The 17,224-nt window shown below is 44.5% G+C and overlaps 1 protein-coding gene across 2 annotated transcripts; it reads left to right on the forward strand.

Moving 5' to 3' along the window:
* Positions 1 to 512: 512 nt before the first annotated feature.
* LOC147454256 (uncharacterized) lies at positions 513 to 14,787 on the forward strand. 2 transcript variants are annotated; one of them, XM_086516260.1, is made up of 5 exons: positions 513 to 640; positions 12,405 to 12,447; positions 12,530 to 12,571; positions 12,648 to 12,888; positions 14,047 to 14,787. In XM_086516260.1, exons 1-5 carry the CDS (start codon positions 627 to 629, stop codon positions 14,439 to 14,441), a joined length of 735 nt encoding a protein of 244 aa, XP_086372386.1. In that variant the 5' UTR covers positions 513 to 626; the 3' UTR covers positions 14,442 to 14,787. The 2 variants fall into 2 exon arrangements, with proteins under 2 accessions (XP_086372386.1, XP_086372387.1); XM_086516261.1 differs by lacking the exon at positions 513 to 640 and adding an exon at positions 647 to 787.
* The last annotated feature ends 2,437 nt before the right edge of the window (positions 14,788 to 17,224 follow it).

A 17,224-nucleotide genomic window follows, 5' to 3' on the forward strand; every position in this document is an offset into this window, starting at 1 on the left:
AAAAAAATAAAAGTCTCCCTAACCCAACACAACATTAAGGGTTTCTTTTAAAAAGCCAACAAAAAGAAAATATAACCCAAGTAAAACAAGAAAATGATGGAAAGACCCATATACATTATAAAACAAGCTCACCTGACATGTGTCATCAATCCGTGATTCTTAATCAACGGTCCAAAAAGTGCACCAATTCTCCACCTACTCTCCTATGACCTTCTGAAGGCCAATAATGACTAAACCAATATTCAATGGCCCTCTCTAAAGAGAAAGGTACACAAATTTCACCTCTCACAAAGACCTAAAAGACATATTAAAAAAAAAAGTTTTTTATCATGTGTCACTAATCCGCAAGCTTTATCCAATGGTCCACTATTGCCCAAAAAATCCAACTCTTTACTAAAGACCGAACCCATGACCTAGGGCACGGAACATCAAATATCCAATGGTCCACTATTGCCCAAAAAATTCAACTCTTTACTAAAGACTGAACCCATGACCTAGGGCACAGAGCATCAAAGTCTTAACCAACCAAGCTAGCTCTTTCTGTAATCCAAAAAAAGGTTAATCAAGGTCAAATTGAGGCAAAAAAAACATATATAGTCGGTAATGGACTCACGTATTAGTCGGTGATGCACTTATACAGGTTTGCAATCTTGATCTAAAGGGCAAGAATTCTCTCTCTCTCTCTCTCTCTCTCTCTCACACACACACACACACACACACACACACACACACACACACACAGAGAGAGAGGAAACCACAGGACAATCTGCTTCATCACAATGCCTCGGTAAGCTCTTTCATTTTCTGCGTGATGCCTGGTTTTTGAGCTGCGTTGCAGAATATGCGTTAGAGTGAATGCTCGTAGCTCTTTTGTTTTAATTTTCTTTCCCATGTTGGCGAGGTTGTCTGCCAGCTTATCTCGTCTTGCAGAAACCATGTGAGTAAGTTTGGATGGAGGATTAATTGCTAACGTTTCTTGCCAATTTCTCTAGGGTTTTATCGCAGATCCCTTTTTCTTTTACGATCCTTGTTTTGATTAGTTGATAGAGATGGAGGTAGCATAGTTTAGTGGTCCTATGCCTAGGAGAATTGGGCACTCTAAACTGTCTTTGCCAGTTCCAACCTTCCTGACCTCCTTCCCTGTTTTTTTAGACCCTAACCGCTATAGAAATACTCTCCTTATGTTAAGACCCCTGTTGCAATGGACATTTACCTGATACGATTCCTTGTCACACAATTAGGTTTGCATGTGGCTAGCCTCTTCACATCAAGCCGTGGCTCGAGCAGCCTTTTGCACCTTTCATTAATGTTTTGGCATTCACGCATTCATGACCACAGTGAAGAACATGTCCAGAGACATCCTCTCGTGAGTGGCCTAAAGAAAGGCTAGCCAGCCTACTAGAGATCTTCTGCCGGCTGCTCATGGGCGTGGCTCAACTGCACTCCCTAATTTTCCATTGTAACTAGTATTTGTTACCACAATTGGTGAAGTTACGGGCTCAATATCTCAGCCTTACAGTTTGTCACTATTGGTTAGGGAGGTAATACCTCTATTTTTGGGGGAGGTAATGGGTTCCTTTGTCGAGTGGTGTGAATAGGCCCACTATGTTTTTCTTTTTGGGCAAAATAGTGAGGCTTGGTACCCATTTGTATTACACAATCAAAATTACAAGCCCCAAGGCATTACATAAGCTCGTAGGCATACACACATAACGGATTTGATAGCGAAAACCCCCTGAGATATTCAATGATTACAAAGCACCGGGAAAAACTACCAGTGATGCAAAGTTACAAAAGATGGGTGATACAACAAAAGCTAGGAGCAGGGGAGTGAGGAAAGAATGTAGCAGAGAGCTGAAGCAGAAACAAGCCACCCTGACATCGAGAGGAGGTTAAAAACACCACCAAACAATCTCCGATAGCCAACTCCATATCTCCAAGGCTATGCATATACAATGGCACATCTCTGGAAATGATCAACTGGCCTATGGCATTCTTCAACCTGCAAGCAAAAGCAGTATATGGTGCAAATTTGAAAGCGAGGCAGGAACTGCCCAATACACCAACTAGCCCACACTCACCAAATCAATTCCAGACCATCAAACAAGAGAAAAAACGAAAAGGAACAGGTTGAACAGACAAAACACACACGCACACATACCTCAACAGCAAGCAATCATGCAGAACGCACTCACCCCAAGCACGTGCAAATCCACAAGCACAAGCATCACACACAAAAAGAAATAAGGTGCATACAAGGAAGCAAGCTAAACGAACAGAAATTATGAGAAACAAACTTGCATAAGAATAACAATCAAAATGAAAGGAAAGAAACCGTCGCAGGTAGCACAAGTGACATAAGAGGGGGACATATATCTGGTGAAGGCGGCCAAGTAGAGCACCTATGGTTGTGTAAACCTTAAGCGATCACCGCAGTTAAAAGTACGGTGGTTGCTTAAGGTGGGGAGCTGTTCATCACAATGGAAAATCAATCCATTGCGTCCAGGCCCCAGGGCCCACCACGTGGAGGTCGCTACTATGTTGATGTCATTTGTTGGAGGTTTTGAATGTGGGAGGGCCTTTCTTTGCCTCAACTTGATTGGCATTGGCCTTGTGCCGAGCTTTTGATGGCCATGTCTCTTACTTGGAGAATACGATTAGGATTGGTGCCCTCATGCCTCTATACGATTATCCATTTAAGCCCACTAGAGAACTGAGAGTTTGGCTCCATGAAAGAGTAGCTCCCGCTTTCATGTCACATGTGGGTCGGGCTTTTGAATTGGGGGACATCACATTTCATGTGGATGGTATCATAGTTGCCAGGAGTTGGGAAAAGGGAGAAATGGAGTGCCGGGCCCGAGAGGAAATAGGAAAATGCGTAATGGGAACATACATAAATATGTAAACATTCTATTCAGTATATTGCAAAGAGATGTTAGCTGTAGCATGTATTGAACATTCACAATCCTTACCTCATTATCCACAACTACAATTCACCTTATAACAATTAATTATCATTTATAACTTATCCTTGACACGTGTAATGTGTGTGTGTGTGTGTGTGTGTGAGAGAGAGAGAGAGAGAGAGAGAGAGAGAGAGAGAGAGAGAGAGAGCTTCACGTTGTGGGCCCTGGCTTTAGTGGATTGATTTTTCACCGTGACGAACTCCCACCTTAAGCAACTGTATCAAGGGACGAGTAGCACGTGCCAACGGAAAAGAATAGACTGAACAACTTTAAGCACTTAAAATAACAACTGAACAAAAAGAGATGCATGACATGAGACGGGGAGTGGCGGAATTCCAGCCTAGGAGAGCACCGGCCCCAAACCTTGGCGCCCCTTTGGCATTTCTTTACATTGCTTCAACAAGGTACAACTCCCATGGCTCTGCTCTGCATCTCTCGCAGGCAGATTGCCAAAGTGAGAGCCTGTGGGTCATCTTGGCCTCTAAAAGCAGTTTACATGAAAAGCAATCAAATTCAAAAGCTTCTGGTGCGAAAAGCAACCAACGCTTTTTGTAGAAATCCGTACAGCTGCCATGTGGCAATGCCAATGGAAATTGCAGGATTGTCCGTACAGCCTGCAAGTCAGCATCTCAGCGGAAATCGTGGGATTCCGTACATCTGCTGCCACATCATTATTCTCCACGTTGTGTGTGTGGGAGGTCCCGCTTTATTTAATTTCTTTAGGTCACTTGGGCCTCATCGGACGGCGTCCCATAAGTTGGTGGGAACTTCTTTTGCTTCTTCTTCTGTTGCTTCTTCACTTAGGGTTTAGGCCCTTCGGTCGGGATCTGCAGGTTGGCTCCATTCTTCTGTGGCTTGACACGTCAGTAGTTTGTGACAGCAACCGTCAGTAGTTTGTGATGGCAACCGCCGTACTTTTAACTACGGTGGTTGTTTACAAAACCACAGGTGCTCTACTTGGCGGCCTTAACCAAATATTTGTTTCCCTCTTATGTCACGTGTTGCGTGTGATGATTTCTTTCCTTTTGTTTTGTTTGCCATTCTTACGTAGGTATTTTTCATTGTTTCTCATGGTTTGTGTTTGTTTAGCTTACTTGCTTGTCTGCGTCTTATTTCTCTTGTGTGATGCTTGTGCTTGTGGATATGCATGTGCTTGGGGTGAGTGCGTTATGCATGAGTGCTTGTGGTTGAGGTGTGTGCGTGTATGTTTACACGTTTTGCCTGTTTATTACTTTTTTTGTTTCCCTCCTGTTTGATGGGTGATTTAAGTTTAGGATTGGTTTGGTGGGTGTGTTGGGCGGTTGCTACCTCGCTTTCAGATATGCACCATCTACTACTTCTGCTAGCAGGTTGAAGAATGTCATAGCCCTGTTGATTATTGCTAGGGATGGGTAGAGACTATCTTTCTCCTGGTTTTCTGGTGTAGAGTTTTCTTGCGATGGTGATGTCTCTTCTATTGGGATGCGCCGCTGTCAAGGTGGCCTGTTTCTGCTTCAGCTCCTGCTACTTTCTTTCCTCACTTGCTTGCTCCTAGCCATTGTTGTATCACCCATCTTTTGGAGCTTTGCATCCAAGGTTGCATCCGTACAACGTACGGATAGGTCCGTACAGTATAGTCGTACAGTACAGATCCGAACGTATGGATAGGGATCCGTACGGATGCTTTTTTTCAAAGAAATAAATCGTGCATTGTAAGGTTTGCATAACTTATTAGAGTCAAGACTTCATACTTCGGTCTTGGATTATCATTGTGTACTTTTTTTTATGCTCTTAGTTTTATGAGACCATGACATGAGACATTTGACACTGTTTGGCTGTAGACATTGATCAGCTTTGTGTTTTCACTGTTCGGTTAGAGTCGTGGACTCTAGTCTTTATTTGAAGTCTTGGTGAATACATAAGGAAAGGGATGAAGTACTCTCATTTTTAGGCTTTTTGAAAAAAAGGACGGATTTTTACGTACCTAAAAACTGAATCCATTCTATACTACGTACCTTACGCACCGAATTCGTATTGAACACTACATACCTAGCTACCTTATTTGCATCACTGGTAGTTTTTGCCCTATGGTTTGTAATTATTGAATATCTCAAGAGTTTTTTACTATCAGATCCATTATGTGTGTATGCCTACGGGCCGATGTAATTCCTTCGGGCTTGTAATTTTGATTACGTGATACAAAAAGGTACTAAGCCCCACTTTTTTGGAGAGAGAGAGAGAGAGAGAGAGAGAGAGAGAGAGAGACTGGCGAGTGCGTACCTTTTGCCCTGCGAGTACCTGCCTGCCCTGCGCGACCTGATTGCTGCCCTGCGCGACCTGCGTCCTGCCTGCTGCCTTCGCGTACCTGCCTGCCCTGCGCGTACCCGCCTGCGCGAACCCTAAAAAGTCGCCAGCAGCCTGCGCGTTCCTTCTGCAGCCTGCGTGTACCTACTGTTGCCACGCGAAACCCTAACAACCCGAATCTGCGAAACCCTAATTGCACGAAACCCTAACAGCCCAAAAACCCTAACTGTCTGAAACCCTAATTGTGAGAATCCCTAACTGTGCTTTGCGCGCATCTTTCTACTGCCTGCAAAAGAGAGAGAGAGAGAGAGAGAGAGAGAGAGAGAGAGAGAGAGAGAGAGTCCAAGCTTCACTTCTGGTCTTGCTTTTCCCGTTTGCCAGTCTCGCCCATTCTTCATGGCGGCTTTGCCGGTCTCGAGTGCTTCACACGGCGCTCCATCACCACTTGCCTGTCGCGTGGACTGCATTGGCGACCTGTTGACACGCATTGACTCCAAAGTACAACACTTGGCACAGCATGCCTTGGTTGGCCGGATGGTTGGATAGTCTCCACCTCGATCTTCTATACGTGATTGGTGTCAGACTGCATTGGGCACTACTCAGGGACGGATCTCGGAGCTTACATTCCTTGGCAGGGGCATATTCATGGTACGTCTTTCAGATCCCGCCACTGCCTCAGCTCTCCTAGCTCGCTCTCCGATACTCTCTGATCGCAGGATGATATACTTGACGAGGTGGTATCCCAAGTTTACTACTGAGGAGTTTGACAGTCGACACCTTATTCCCAGATTCCCTCTGACGCTCTCCTTCTCGGATATGCTTCTCCATTTTATTGATGAGCATCTCCTTCAGATGATTGCTGCTCATTTTGGCACGGTAGTACCAGGATCCTGCATCTTCTCATCTGGTCCACCTCGCATTCAGGTCTTGGTGTTTGGGGATACTTCATTACCAGATACAATTACTGTGGCTGTGTACGATCGAGACTACTCTTGTCGAATGGTAGTCACTGGCTGCCCAGGACAGTGCTTACGCTGTCACGAGATGGGACACTTGGCGCGAGATTGCCCCACCCTGCCACGCCATCGGCGGCAACAACAGCCGGCTCGTGGCACTCATGCTCAGTCACGTGGTCAGCGTCAACAACCGGTTCCTCCTACTACTACTTGAGCACCTCAGCAGCCTGCAGGTGCTCCTTGAGCTTCGACCCTCCATGTTCCTCCCTCCGCTTCAGCTCCTACTGAGGCAGCATGGCAGACAGTGGGTCGTAACCATTCCTTCCGTCCTCGTCAGCAACCTACAACGCATGCAGTCCCTAGTGTTACCTCTTCTGCTCCCTCTCAAGTTTCCACCACCCCCTTACCCCCTGCTTCTCCTCGCCATTCTTCTTCTTCGGCACAGGATCACTTACCTCTGCTACCAGCTCCTCCTTCACTTGTCGTTCCCCCGCCCGCTCCTTCCCCTCTTCCCGAGGTCCCTATTCCAATTTAGGGATCATTCACCGCTATTACCTCTCCCTTTTCCTCCTCTTCCTCTCGCCCTTACTCTCCCCCCTCCACCTTCTGGTCCTCCCCCTCCCTCAGCCGCTCATACTTACGTCCCACGCAGTTTTCTCAGCTCTTGCCCTCTTTCCTGGGGCACTCATCGGGCTGAAATGTGCTGTGACTCAGAAGGGCCATTGCGGGTGCAGCTCTACCTTATGCATCACAAGACAGGTTGTGTTCCCTCTTTAATAGGCAGTCGCTCTTAGCCTACCCATTCCTTTTTCCTTCCATTCCACGCGGCTCAGGAATGGTCCGAGGATCAGGTTCTACATTTTGTGCATGCACAAACTATGGCTCAGCTTCATTTATGGTTGTCTACTTCCGCTCCTGATGTATTGTCTCCTCACTTCTTTTCATGTATTGGTGCTATGGAGTGGAGTGATGTTTATGCTTGCTATTCATTGCCTATGGTCATTCATGTATCCTCAGATGTGGTGCTTCCTATGTCTGTGCGCATTTGGGGTGTCAAAGCTGCAGCATCGGTAATGCAATGTAAACAAGTTGAGGTCCGCAGTTGGTGCAATGAGACACCATATTTTAGAGAGGGCTTGCGGGTTGCTTTCCTACCACCTGAAGCTCACCCCTTGGATGGCCCAGCTGCCTCCAAGAAGATGCGCAGTTAGTTAGATGCTCTACAAATTCTTTCATGCAGACTATGGATTTACATGTAGTTTCTTGGAATGCTAATGGTTTATAGACTTCTCGGGTAAGAGGTTCCCGTAAGCTTTTACTTCGCAGAGATTTACACACTCATGTAGTGGGCACTGTGGATATATTACTAGTACAGGAGCATAAGATTGCCACTCCCTTTGGTAATCTCATGCCCTCGGGCGCCCACACTTTTTGGGAGCCTGCTCTGGGCCTGCATGGACAGAGTTGCGGTGTATGCATCTCAGTGGGGCCACGTTACTTGGCCTCAGTTCAACAGCATGGTACCCTTGTCGCTGGCAGAGCAGTCTATGTTTCTATTCGGATTCGGGAATCTATCATTGGTTTTATGTCAGTCTATGCATCCACTACTCCTCGGGAGAGGGCTACTTTTTGGTCCTCCTTGGCTGCTGTTCTATCTGTTGTAGACTCTTGGGTTGTTGGAGGCGACTTCAACAACGTCGAGAGCGACTTTGATTGGCGATCCATCACACCTCCAGTTCTATCATCCATTTCTCCCGATGAGCAGCCGGCTTGGGATCGATTTCTTCCAGCTATTCAAGGTGTTGACGCCTGGCACATACCCTCTTTTGGTGACCACCCTGCTACACTTCATTACTCGTGGGGGTTTCAGAGACAGCAGGGGAGATTATTAGAGCGACTTGATTGTTTTTACATTGGCCCTTGGGCAGCAGCTCTAGGTGGATTTACTACTATTTGGAGAGGGACCAGCCTCTCAGATCATTTACCCATCTCATTGTTTATCTCCTTCACTAGATCCTCTGCACAGAGACGAGGCTGCCGCATCCCTGATAGTGTTCTCACCACTGAAGTTTTGCAACAGCAGATTCGTGACTTATGGTCCACGGGTGCTTCTTATTGTGGTCCCCCTGGAGAGTTTCTTGCTCATTGCATTACTCAGTCTAGTATTTACTGCTGTGATCAGACTGCTATTATTCATCGTCAGTTGAGAGTACGCGAGTCTGATCTTCACATTCCTCTTGGTTCCACTCAGTGCTTGTTGGAGGAGTGGCCTCAGGATGCTTATCTCGCTGCTAGACAGACAGAGCTCACAGAGGAGATTCGTCGCGTACAGGAGGCTAGGTCTGAGTTCATCATCATGCTTCAGTATCTCATTGGATAGCTAAAGCTGATCGAATGAATAAAGACTTCTTCGCTGCGCATAAAGAGCGTCCTTTTGGCACCACCCTTCAGACTTTGTGCGATGCTCAAGGGACACTACATATGCATCCTGATGTTATTCTTGATATGTCGGCAGATTATTTTGAGACATTGTTCACTGCTGATATATGCACTACTGAGGTTTTACTTGCTCGTGAGCAGATCTGGCATCACACCCGACACCGTTGTACAGACACTATGGCAGAGATCTTGTTGGCACCCTTCACACTTGCAGAGCTCCATGCTGCTATCGAGAGTCTTGATCCATCCTCCTGTCCAGGAGAGGATGGCCTCACTAGAGCTTTCTTTTTGACTTATTGGGATGTATTGCATATACCATTGCTTCGCGGTTGTCAGGCGATCTTTGCATCAGGATATATGCATCCGGATCTTTGTTCAAGTCTCATATCTCTTATTCCGAAAGGGGGTGACACCACTCAGCTCCGACAGTGGAGACCTATTACCCTACTCCCTTCGGTCTATAAGATATTAGGGTTACTAATCAGCCATCGTTTGCGACCGTTCTTACCAGATATTATTCATACTTCTCAGACAGGCTTTGTCATGGATCGATGCATATTGGATAATATCTTCACTTTTTATGAGGCAGTAGAGTGGGCCATATCATCTTCTGAACCTCTCGCTTTTTTCATCCTTGACTTCGAGAAAGCATACGATCGTGTTGAGTGGGACTTTCTCGAAGGATCATTAGCCAGGATGGGTTTCCCTTCGAGATGGATCTCAGGTATTTCCGCTCTCTTCAGGACTGCCAGCAGTGCTATTACTATTGGTGGCCGTGTCAGTCGCAGTTTTGAGCTTTCTCGATCTGTCCGTCAGGGATGTCCTTTAGCAGCATATCTGTATCTGTTTGTAGGAGAGACTATGTCCGACTTTCTTCGTGCTCAGAGTCATGCATTTCGTGGCTTGACCATGCCAGTACCTACAGCTCCGGACCTTATTGATCAGGAGTTTGCTGATGACACTATGCTGATGTTGCGCTATTTGCTAGTTGCTCTTGATGCCATGCAGAAGGCCCTAGAGGTTTTTTGCATTGCCAGTGGTGCACGCATTAACTGGCATAAATCCTATGGGTTACTGGTTGGCTGGCCGTGCATTGGTCGCCAACCAGGTCATTCTGGCTAGAGTATGGTATACGGCCTCTTGTTGGATGCTACATTTTGGTGTGATAGCTCAGCTCCGCCGACTAGTGCAGAACTTTTTATGGAGTGGCATAGATGGGACTACTGATACTCGTGCTCGAGTTCGCTGGTCCACGATTATTCGTTCTAGGTCAGAGGGAGGCCTTGGCATTATTGATCCAGAATTACAGAGCCGCGCCCTTCTTACCAAGCTTATTGTTCGGGGTCTTTTTCCCGGCCAAGAACCTTGGAAGATGCTTCTTCAGGCCGCTCTTTGCACAGCGACTCCACACCTCGGCACTAGAGATGGTCATACTTGGCATACAGGGTATCGTTTTCTCTTTACGGATGCCCCCTTGTCCACCACCACCCTCTCACCCTTCATCCGATCGCTCCTTCAGATTTGGGTTTCCATGTGACGGGCTATCATGCGCTCACCTCCCTCATGTCGTGAGGAGATTGAGCGCCAGCCTCTCATTTGGAATGATGCAGTTCTTGATTCTTCGGTTAATCCACCTCGTCAGCTTGGAGAGAGGACTCACATTGATTGGGCTGTTTGGGACACTGGCCCTGCTGCCTCTATGCGGTTGTTTCATGAGACACGTATGTTGGATGCAGATTTTGTGGCAGAACATTATGACATTGGTCGCGGGGTGACAGACAGACTGCTTGAGATTGACTCCGCCGTTCCTTCACAGTGGGATGCAGTCATGCGAGGCACGGTTCAGATGCCTCCACATTGTGGCTGGGAAGGCCTCTTTCCTCGGAGCACTCTCTTATTAGTTCGTTTAGACACCATGCTGTTGATACTGACTACTCTTAGGGGATTCATGCTAGATTGACATATGATACCACCTCTCCGCACCTTGTCTCCCTCGGCGCTCGATGGGAGGCCATACGAGTAGTTGGCTCCCGCGGGAAGCGTCGTTGTGTTGACCCCCGTTTCGCTTCCGCTAATGGTGCACTTTGGAGGCTTTGGGTGTGGGAGGGTCGTGCCCTATCTCAACTTTATTGGGACCTAGGAGAGTGGCATTGGCCTCACTCTGACCCCACCAGTGCACTTGCATCATTCTTTGATTACACTATCAGAATTGGAAGATTAGCATTGATGAGACAGCAACCAGAGCAGCCCACTCGTATGTGTTTCTGGTTACATTCAGGTCTCTCCCATGCCTATCTACAGCAGTTTTGGTCAGCCATCTGGGATTTACATGCGGCTCGTCGTATTTCTTTTTTCATGTGGATGATTGCACATGCAGGACTTCCAGTTGGGACTTGGCTAGCTACTATGTGTCATGATCCGTTATGTACTCGCTGTCTTTTGCGACTACTTGAGTCACCTGCACAGTGTCTTTGGTCATGCTCAACTTCTCATGTAGTGTGGCTTGCAGTTTGCTTTTTACTTAGCAGAGCGGGTGTTCAGCATGGATTTCTCACTTGGGGATCTGTCTCATGGTTGATGCCGATGCCCGGACCGCATCTTTTCTGCGAGGGCTCAGACACAGATCCAGCCCTTATGCTTACCTCGACTGGTTATCGGCGAGGGACTTTGGCTATGCTACCACAGATTGCTTGGCAGGGGGATCCTTAGACACGTGATGAAGTTTTTTCAGTCATCACTAGCATTACACTATGGAATGTTTGGAGAGCTCGTTGTCTTCACATTCTTAGTGCGGCTCCACAGCTCCTCCAGGATACCCTCACTGCCATTTGGCTGGACATCATTCACACCCTGATTTGGCAGTGGGATTCTTCCTCAGGTACATCTCGAGCAGCCGAGGCTCGTCGATTTGCCTTCCTTCGGCGTTGGGCCCGATCCCCACTCTTCTTCACACTTACAGGTGGCCAGATTACATGGCATTATGCCCCCCCTCGGTGGTTTCTCCTCCACTCATCACACCGACCACCATGAGATTGTTCTAGTCGAGTTGTCACTATAGTGGCTCTCATCCTTACATTCAGCTTGTACACCCCACGTGATAGGCTATTTTGGCATCCGCTGGGTCCTGGGGATTATATTGTACTTAGTAATATACAGCCCTGACTTTTCCCACAAAAAAGAAAGAGAGAGAGAGAGAGAGAGAGAGAGAGAGAGAGAGGTATACAATGTTTGAAACAGTCAGACAACTGGCCGAACGTTTAATCTAGAAAATTGTCAAAAAGTAAGAGGGCAAAACTTGAGCAGTCCGAAGCATGTTTCGGAAATGCTGAAACATTATAGGCTCCTATAGCCACTATTCAGGAGAGTAAGAATACTCCTCACTCTCAAGAGTGATTGTCATTGCTCTCATCCTGAAGTAATTGGATGGAGCATGAAGATGACTCTTATGGGGGGCTGCTCCATTTTCAACGCTCAATATGGTGTGTGTGGGTGATCTCTCTCTTTCTTTATTTTCTAGCTTTCACGTTTTCCAGCTTTCACGTTTTCCGTACAGTTCTCTTTATCAAAGTACCATTGGATGTCTTTTTGCAAGCCAGCATAGTGTGGAGTTCAATTGTTATTGCTTTTCCATTCTGGTTAAAGAATGAAAGTTCAACCTTCTGAAATTACAAAAAGTGAATGTTTTCAAGACTTAAACAACTTACAGCTAGTTTCATTAATTATGTTATCCACAAGCAGCTAATTGTTGATTTCAATGCAGGTATTATTGTGACTACTGTGATACATATCTCACTCACGACTCGGTAAGAATTTTCCTTTAAATGTATCTTGGGCAAGCTTGATTTTGTTTGTGTTTCTTCTGATGTTTTCTTCATATTACTGCAGCCATCAGTGAGGAAACAGCACAATCAAGGTTACAAGCACAAGGTAAAGCGTCAAACTCGACTTTTTAAAACTCTTTATTACTGCATTTTTTCCCTTTCTAATAAATTTTTTCCTTCAGGCTAATGTTCGGAGCTACTATCAACAATTTGAAGAGCAACAGACACAAAGCCTCATTGATCAGAAAGTCAAGGAGCACCTGCACATGGGTGGAGCATTTATGCTGCAGCCTGGAGCCTACAGGCCGCCTCCTGGTATGAGGCCTCTTACGCTGCCCATTCCAGGTTCCAATCCTGCATTAAACCCGCCTTCTATGTTACCTCCTGGGCGTCCACTTATGGCTCCAATGGGTGCAAGCACAGGTATGCTGACTTGATGCTTCTGCAGGTAACTTTGTTTTGCAGGATTTTCTGTAGGTGAGGTTGGGTATCAAACACTATTTTTTCTGTGACAAGGTGTATATACTGTAGATAATGTTTAAGGACCAGGGGGGCTTTATGGGTGGCCTTTGCTTTATTGTCTTCAATACGCACACACTTACTCTAGCTGAACACTTCCTGAGAACAGTTTTTTTTGGTCTATTGTAGGTGTAAGCCTTTGTGTTGTCTTATCCTTCTTGTGATTGTTTAGAGTTGAGTGCTTGTTTCAAAGTTTCAGTCGAGTAATTAACTTTTTTTTGCCTAAGCCTTTCCTAAAAGCATCTTCAAGTATACTTTTATCCGTTTTTTTGGGGTTTGTTTAGAATTGAATAAGATGCTTCAGTTTTTTTCTTCTTTATCCGTCTTCTTTTTTGCCTTGCTTGTGTTTTTGTGAGAGTTTTAGCCTGTCAAATTTCATAAGTTGAGATTTTTCTAACCTTATGAAGGTTTATCAATTGTTGACTACTATTTGAATTAGCCAAGTGCAGTATTTGAAGGACGTTTCATTGACTATACAAAAGAGTGTGCAATATTTGAGTCTGGGCTATTTAGATATAGGCACAAATAGGTCATCTTTTTGCTCCGTACAAGACTCTCAGGCTATTTCGCTTTCAACTATGATGTTTTGAGCGACGACATTGCGGTGACTAGTCAGTGCAAATTGAGTCAGTGGAGGACAGTGTTTATGTTTATGAATCCTGCTCTGATGATACGCTCTAAATTGCAGAGTGGTCTCTAATTTCCATTGATCACTCTGCAGTTTTGTACATGGCATGAGCTTCTGTCATTCTTCCAGGCAGGGCATGAAGAAGAAACTGTAGACTTTGAGCTTGTCGCTATTTCACGATATTTGTCGGCCTTGTGTACGTGTCTTGCGTGCTTGGGTACTGGTTCCATGAGTATCTATACACATGCAATTTTTCGCTTCAGGTATTGAATAGTGATCGTTAGACTTTTTACTACTCATTTTCTCAGTTTCAAGGCAAGTCTTACAAGTTACAATGCTATTTGATGTGTCTAGAAGGTTTTGAGATCCATTTTTGATTTGGTGTAGCTAGTTACTCTTTAACAAGTCATTCTTTCTCATACGTATTGGCACAGGCTACATGACTCCCCCGGTATTTAGGCCACCAGTAGGTGCTGGACCTCAAGGAAATGGTCTACCTTTACCACCAGCTGGGGCTCCCACAAGTGCGCCAGGGGTAAGGTCGATAACTCCAACTAACGGTGCTTTGCCAGGTCCTCCTGGTTCTTATCAGCAGCAGCCTGCAAGTATGCCACCCCCTTACAATTATCTGCCAGCAAGTGCGGGTGCTCCCGGTGGGTATTCTCAACAGCAATCAAGCATGAATTCAACATCATCTTCGCAGGTGAACTCGGCTTTTGGATCGTCGGCACCTCCAGGGACCATGCCACCAGGTAATTTTCAGAGCTCGCAAGGTGCACCAGCAGCCAACTCATACGGAACGTCAATGGTAGGAGGTTACAGGGGCTGACTTGCCTTTTTTGCCATTCATTCAAAATTTTTACCGTCATTTTTTGCTAACTTCAAAGCCGGCACTGGAGGTCCTTAAGAACAGGTTTGGTAATGAAAGGTATTGTGCTGCAGTCACATCCTCTCTGAATGCTCCTCCTATGTATATGGGGTAGGTTCTATTAGGTTTGCTCATTAAGTAGCAGAGTTGCAAAAAAAATGTAGTTGATCAACGTATTTCAAGGGTTGTTTATGAGTTGAACAACGCTTTACTCAGTTCACCTAAGCTTAGTAGGACCAACATTGGCTTGTAATATTTGTTTTGAGTTCCTGAATTGTTTTGAATATGGAAAAGTGTGTTCATTTTATTGTAGACTTCGAATCTCTGTTACTAACATGTCAAAGGCCCTCAAAGAGGGCCTTCTGCAGTGCAGAAGGCAGGAATCTAGTATGTTTCTAGACATTCCATTATGGTATCACTTTCTATGGTTATGTTTGTTTCGTGCTGTCTTACTTGCCATTGCCTTATTACAAAATTACTTCACAAGATTCATTGTGGCTTAAATCTCTTTAATCTGCCCATCTCATCTCGAGAGGTACGCTAGTGATTTGAAGGCATTATATCTGGAGTGTTCATTTTTCCAGTCTTGCTTTTTCACTCTTTTAGCTTTCTTTTTCCCCTAATTTTCTCTTCTTTTATTAAGCTTGAAATCTGATTAATTTTGGCTTAATATTTATTAGATTCAATATCTCCTAAATATTGAATTTACTCAGTGCTCGCAGAAGCAACCACTTAGAGAAGTTGGTCATGAGGAAACCGGATCGCGCCAAATTTCCTCATGTGTTTTCGATGACAATATATGAAATTTGACCAATTCAATCCTAGTATTATTACTAAAGGATGTGATGTGGCCATACAATCTGGCTGGAATACAATTGTACACTCCATAGGTCAGACCCGGGTAGGTCACCTAATAAAAATGTAACCTATTACATGAGTTCAACAGAAGGGTATTTAAAGTTCTTGAAACTTACATACATATATATACAAAAGAGCATTATTTTTTCAAATTTTAAAAAAAAACTTACAGATTTTAAAAGAAAATGGTACAATATATTCTTAACAAAATTCACAGATAAGAGGTTTTACAAACATGTTTTGAACCCACGTGATATGGTAGTTTTACACATAGTGAACCCCCCGAGAGCTTGCCATCTTCTCCATCTTCATCACTATGCTATTATGTATGCTAGCAAGAAGAGTGACGATAAGTGAGGAACTAATTCTTTCTCTTATGAAATGTTTCTTCTTCCTCTTCCATACCCTCATTCCCTGCTAGCTCTCTCCACCTTCGAAGGTATTTGAGGCCTTCGGAGTGAGGCTTGGGATAGTTAATGCTTTTTACAAAGTTCATTTTATGCTCGTGATGCATGAAGCTTTCATCTTCAAAGCGTCACCAAAATCACAAGGAACACAAATATTGTATTGTACCAAGTCTCTCTTTATGGGAGAAACTATAATACAAATACCTTTGGAGGGGGGACCGCTCCACATAAATCCGGTCCTTAATTGTTGTCATGTTATATGAACTCTCTCTCTTGAAAAAGTATTGTTTATGTCAAGTTAACTAAATGCTATGTTTATGTTGCTACCATCAATTAAGTTCACCCTATGCTCACAAAGTAATTCCATAAAAGTGTTATCTCTAATTTTCGCTACTCTCAAAGTTCATAGGCCATTTCCATTACAGAGTGTGAGTAGCTCAGTAGAGTTATCATGGTCAGATTCATAGTCAGGCTCCTGCAAGATGGCCTTGCCCTTAACATCTTTGCATAGACTATGAACTGCATGCTGCCCAGTTTGTTGTTGGTCAGGTGGATTTTGTTGTTGGTTGTCACCAATAGGTGGTGGTTGATCCTCAACATGCCTATCTGTAGAGTGATATGGAGGCTTGGGTGCTGATCCACTTGCACTTGACTCTGTGTTATGTCCATCCTGATCATCACCATCATCTTTGTTGTGCAACCATTGATCCTCAGTTTCTCCATCCTTGTCCTCGTCTTCATAATCCTTGTCCCAATTTTTTTAATTCTCCAGATACTTTGTCAAGGCTTCATTAACGAGTGTTGTAGTGTAAACACTAGCCTTCTCTTGGAGGTCTGATTGAATAAATTTAATGACATTTTTGAGATCAGTTACATTCAGACCCTAATCACCATATTTATTGATGATTGATACCAGAGAATGATAAATATATTTTTCCATTATTGCATATTTTGTAATGTGGTGTTTCAAGTATAACTTCTTATAATCTGCTCTTTTTGCTTCCAGAAAGGACTAGAATTGGTCAGCGTCTTGTTGAGCATGTTCAACATCTTCATGAGCAATTCTCTCCTCCTCCTCCAACATCGTGTTTGCATCAATCAATTTGTCTATCTTTTTCTAGAGGCCATGTACTTCTCTATTGTCGTGTTGTTGTTGAACCTGTAATTCCAAAATTTGTTTCATCCACCTATCTTTGTGCTTCTTGATATTCTCTAGATGAGCTTGGGTTGTTTGAATCTTTGCTATTAGCTTATCCACTTTATATTTGGAAATGGATTTCTGCGTGTCTATCATCTCTGACCTCTCGGGGGGTTCACTATGTGTAAAACTACCATATCACATGCGTTCAAGACATGTTTGTAAAACCCCTTATCTATGAATTTTGCTAAGAATATAATGTACCCTTTTCTTTTAAAATCTGTAAGGTTCTTTCAAATTTGAAAAAATAATGCCCTTTTGTATATATATTTATGTAAGTT

Source organism: Adiantum capillus-veneris, chromosome 7 (genome assembly GCF_014529385.1).
Source record: "Adiantum capillus-veneris isolate H3 chromosome 7, ASM1452938v2, whole genome shotgun sequence".
Lineage (NCBI taxonomy): Eukaryota > Viridiplantae > Streptophyta > Polypodiopsida > Polypodiales > Pteridaceae > Adiantum > Adiantum capillus-veneris.

What these genes read in the sequence shown, in the direction of transcription:
- LOC147454256 (XM_086516260.1), top strand. An exon ending in CATATCTCACTCACGACTCG is followed by an intron (nt 12,448 to 12,529) that starts GTAAGAATTTTC and finishes ATATTACTGCAG; the next exon opens with CCATCAGTGAGGAAACAGCA. An exon ending in TCCAATGGGTGCAAGCACAG is followed by an intron (nt 12,889 to 14,046) that starts GTATGCTGACTT and finishes GTATTGGCACAG; the next exon opens with GCTACATGACTCCCCCGGTA.